The sequence below is a fragment of the Cydia splendana genome, unplaced genomic scaffold (assembly GCF_910591565.1).
Source record: "Cydia splendana unplaced genomic scaffold, ilCydSple1.2 scaffold_46_ctg1, whole genome shotgun sequence".
NCBI lineage: Eukaryota > Metazoa > Arthropoda > Insecta > Lepidoptera > Tortricidae > Cydia > Cydia splendana.
In genome coordinates, this window is record NW_026946889.1 from 1,342,316 (window position 1) to 1,346,398 (window position 4,083).

The 4,083-nt window shown below is 38.2% G+C and overlaps 1 protein-coding gene across 1 annotated transcript; it reads right to left on the reverse strand.

Annotated features, from left to right (window-relative positions):
- Nucleotides 1-3,250: 3,250 nt before the first annotated feature.
- LOC134805628 (major centromere autoantigen B-like) lies at nucleotides 3,251-3,868 on the reverse strand. Its single transcript, XM_063778895.1, has one exon. It carries the CDS (start codon nucleotides 3,866-3,868, stop codon nucleotides 3,251-3,253), a length of 618 nt encoding a protein of 205 aa, XP_063634965.1.
- Between the last annotated feature and the right edge of the window lie 215 nt (nucleotides 3,869-4,083).

The window sequence follows — 4,083 nt, forward strand, 5'->3', positions numbered from 1 at the left end:
GCCGGTGGAAGATTTAGATGTAAAGTGCGTGTATCGCCGTGTGTGTGTGTTGTGCGCGAAAAGGGCGTAGCCCACCGAGTGCGTTCCGCGTCACCGGCGAGTACGAGCATGGCTGGCAGTTGCGCTCCCCCGAGCGTTGTTGCGCGCCCCCGATTCTGCTGAGCGTCGTGTTGACGCTGTCTCTCACCGCAGGGCGCAGTTTTCTAGGCCTGTGGGCTGCGTGTCGAGCGGTACGGCGTGCCGCTCGGCGATCCTGAGGTGCTTCACACAGGTCTCTCCCCCACTGGTGTGGCCTGTCAACTCCACGGCGCGACATGTTGGTGCTGCCACCGAGCCGTAGGGCACGGCCTTGACCCGCGAGCCGTGTGTCGGACAGCCTTGCCGCGGTCCAGCGACCCCAAGGCGTCATCGCGCGGGTCCTTCTTGTGGAACTACGAGCGCCGCGGGTTGTTCTCGCCCTGGCTTGCCAAAGCCGGAGCTTGAGGAACGCCTGCCGCCCACCGATAGTGATCCGCCTGCTGCGTTAAATACCAGTAGGCCTGCGGATGATAGCTACGTTTGGTACCCGTGAGTGCACTAGACTTTTACCTTAGGTTTTGGCCAAAACCCCGCGTTCCGCCCGTCTCGCGATCGTAGGATAGGACTTACCATAGTGTCGGCCCACAGCCGCTGGCGGCTTGTACACACAAATTGTATTCCGGACAGCGCCCGCTCTGAGGCGGAGTGCCTTGTAATTCACCTAATATGTACTATTAAAAACGCATGCCATATATCTGGTTTTGTCTCTTCAGTATCCTACCAAGTCCCCATTAACCAGGTTAAGATAACAAGAGGACCCTTGTACTCCAGAAGTTCAATGTTCTACGGCAGATCCTACCCGTGACATTATTTCCATTAATTAGCGAAATCAGTCAAAAGCATCACCTTTCCTGTCTTATATTCTATCTAGCTTCAAATTATATTTTTATTCACTACAAATCGTTAATTCCTAAATATCCTTTGTTGTGTTCTTAATAAAGTTTTTTTTAATAAAACAATGATGGTGGCAAACAGGAATACGGCCCGCCCGATGGTAAGCGGTAACCGTAGCCCATGGATGCCTGTGACGTCAGCAACAGTGATGTTTTACAATTGTCGCACCTGTCACAGTGGTGAAATTGGAGCCAGGTAGTACTATTCGTACACTTCTTTTTTTGTATTTAACTTTTATTCTTTTGGAAAATATGTTTATTGGAAGAACGTGTATCAAGGTAAAGTAAGAAACAATGTAGGACCATCAAAATTTATGAAATAAGAGTTATGGTAATACCTTATGCATATTAGATAGGTTACCCTTGGTTTATCGCAATATAAGTATGAATAATATCGGTACCTATGCCTTGTAATTGCTAAACAATCGTTAATTCCTAAATATCCTTTGTTGTGTTCTTATTAAATAACACGAGTGCAAAAAGGCCGAACCGAATGTGGCGCGCACCGCGCACCCTTTTGTTCTGAACCGCCGCCGTGTCGCCCGTATCTGACCCTTGCGAAATATTCTTTGTTCGGCATAACTGCCAGCCCTTATGCCCGATAAGAATGGTATTGGTTGACATAGTTTGATAATCATACTGGAACAATTTTAGGATAAGCTAAAAATAAACACGTGAAATATATTTGGCTATTTACATTCATCCCTTTTTACCTGACCCAAAGAATGAATATGTCAGATTTACTATACTAAAGTAATCATTAATAAAATAAGAAATAAGGATGTAAGGCAGTATTTAATTAAGACCAGTTAGTTATTGCTCAAAGTAATGTATTTATTATAGGGACAACTACAAGGTTTAGAATATGAAAAATGGTAAACATTATTTAAGTAATATATGTATATAAGCAGATTGTAAGTAAAAGTATATTGTAGATTTACTGAACAATTAATCGGCTTTATTATCACATAATTCACAAAACTATTTATTTTATGCGTAATAAATATTGGTGGCTTATAGTTAGTACTGGCTACCTTAACGTACACACTTGACATAATTTAAAATAGTAATAAAGATCTAGCAATAAGCCACATGATGTATTACACCGGAATCAGTTGGAATATACGTTACATAGCAACTATTAAAAACTCATCAAAGGGTTATATTCACATTAACTATTGTAACGTACATACCATCAGACTATAACATAAAGAAAACATACAGAGATTTATAACAAGTCATAAAATCACAATTAAATAAAATTGACACCTAACTTCGTTCGTCGTCGTTAGCTCTCCAACTGAGAAGTGACCCACAACTGTCAGACACCCGCTTATATGTATTAGATTAGACTTTACCCTTTCCACTACTTCTTGGTGGGAATAACAAGTAAGGTGTTTCCTGCACATCCGGTTATAATAAATTATTCATAATAATTAAATTTAACAAATGTATTTGCTACATTTAATTTAATTTTTTATAGAATAACTAACACAAACCAACAAATTTAATATCATGGATCATTATTATAAAATACTTTATTTACATTACTTACGTTCTGACAGTTATGGTCAAAAAATATACATCGAGGGTAGTTGTGTTATTGAACAGCAGGTCTAACTTATTATTTCGATATACGTACCTATTACCTTAGCAAAAGTGAAAATGTAAGTGTGATCTTTGTTTTTATACTACGTATCTCACACGGCCATACTGACAGGTGCTTCGTTCTCGAAGTACCTTATTTCTGTAATCATATTAAACTTAGTAGTAGTAGTAGTAGTAGTAAAATACTTTATTGTACAAAAAGAAACATAAAACATGAAAGAACACACATCATTAGTACAAAGGCGAACTTATCCCTTTCAGGGATCTCTTCCAGTTAACCCTTGAGCAGTTGAGGGAAAATTGGAGAACGGTAGACATAAAAGCTGTACTAAACGGCATAAAGATAAAATATTTAATATCCTACAAGATAGGTAAACCTATATCCTACTATAATTATGTACCTATATACAAAGTATGGGATATGAAATATAACAAATATGTAAACAACTATATATATTTAAAATATATAATACAGTCAAAACCGTTTATAACGACATCGAAGGGACTACTCATATTTGGTCGTAAAAACCGATAGTCGTAACAGCCGATGACGTACCTAATACTTATTATTACCTAAATGTGTGATTAATATACTCATCTATAAAATAAAACTAAATTTTATTTATTTCACATGAAAATTATAATAAAAAGACATTACGTACATATAATTCTCATTTTTCTACATTAACAAAATCTGTTATTTTAGTTTGTTTGAAACACTTCTGTAGTACGTACGCACTTTGTAGTTCACGCTGAATTTTAATTAAAGTATTGTCATAATTTCCCTGCATGTGAAACTGTTCATTAAAAAGAACAATTTTTCGTAATACATTGACAGCATTGAGACCATCATTCAAAGTTGGCACTGTAAATTGTTCTTCAGTCTCTTCCTGTTCGTCATTTTCCTCTTGAACTTCTTGTACAATATCTTCTTCCGTAGCTGGTGCACAAATTGCGATAGAGTTATCCACATCAATAAACTCCTCTGCTTCAGTAGTAGATAAAGCAGGTCTTAAATTTTGGGCTAATTGAGCCAAAGAAATATTGTCCTCTTCATCATCATCGGTCACATCATCTGAGGATATTGTCAAGAGGTGTTTGAAACCTGCATGTCTAAAGCAGTTCGCGATAGTTTTTGGTGAAACTTTTTCCCATGCTTCTGATATCATCAAGATGGCATCAAGAACCGTAAAGCTTTTCTGGTCGTTACTGTCAAGGTTTTGAATTAACTTTAACACTTGCACTCTTCTATAATGAGATTTTAAACATCTTATTACACCTTGGTCCATTGGTTGCAGTACAGATGTAACATTTGGTGGTAAAAACACAAGTTTAATGCACTTCAAATTAGTAACAGCCGGATGAGCAGGACAGTTATCAACTAAAAGTAGAATTTTCTTATTGTGTGCTTTTAATTCAGCGTCCCAGTTTCGCAACCATCTTTCAAAAATTTCCGATGTCATCCATGATTTCATATTGTTTTCATACGTTACCGGCAGTGAGC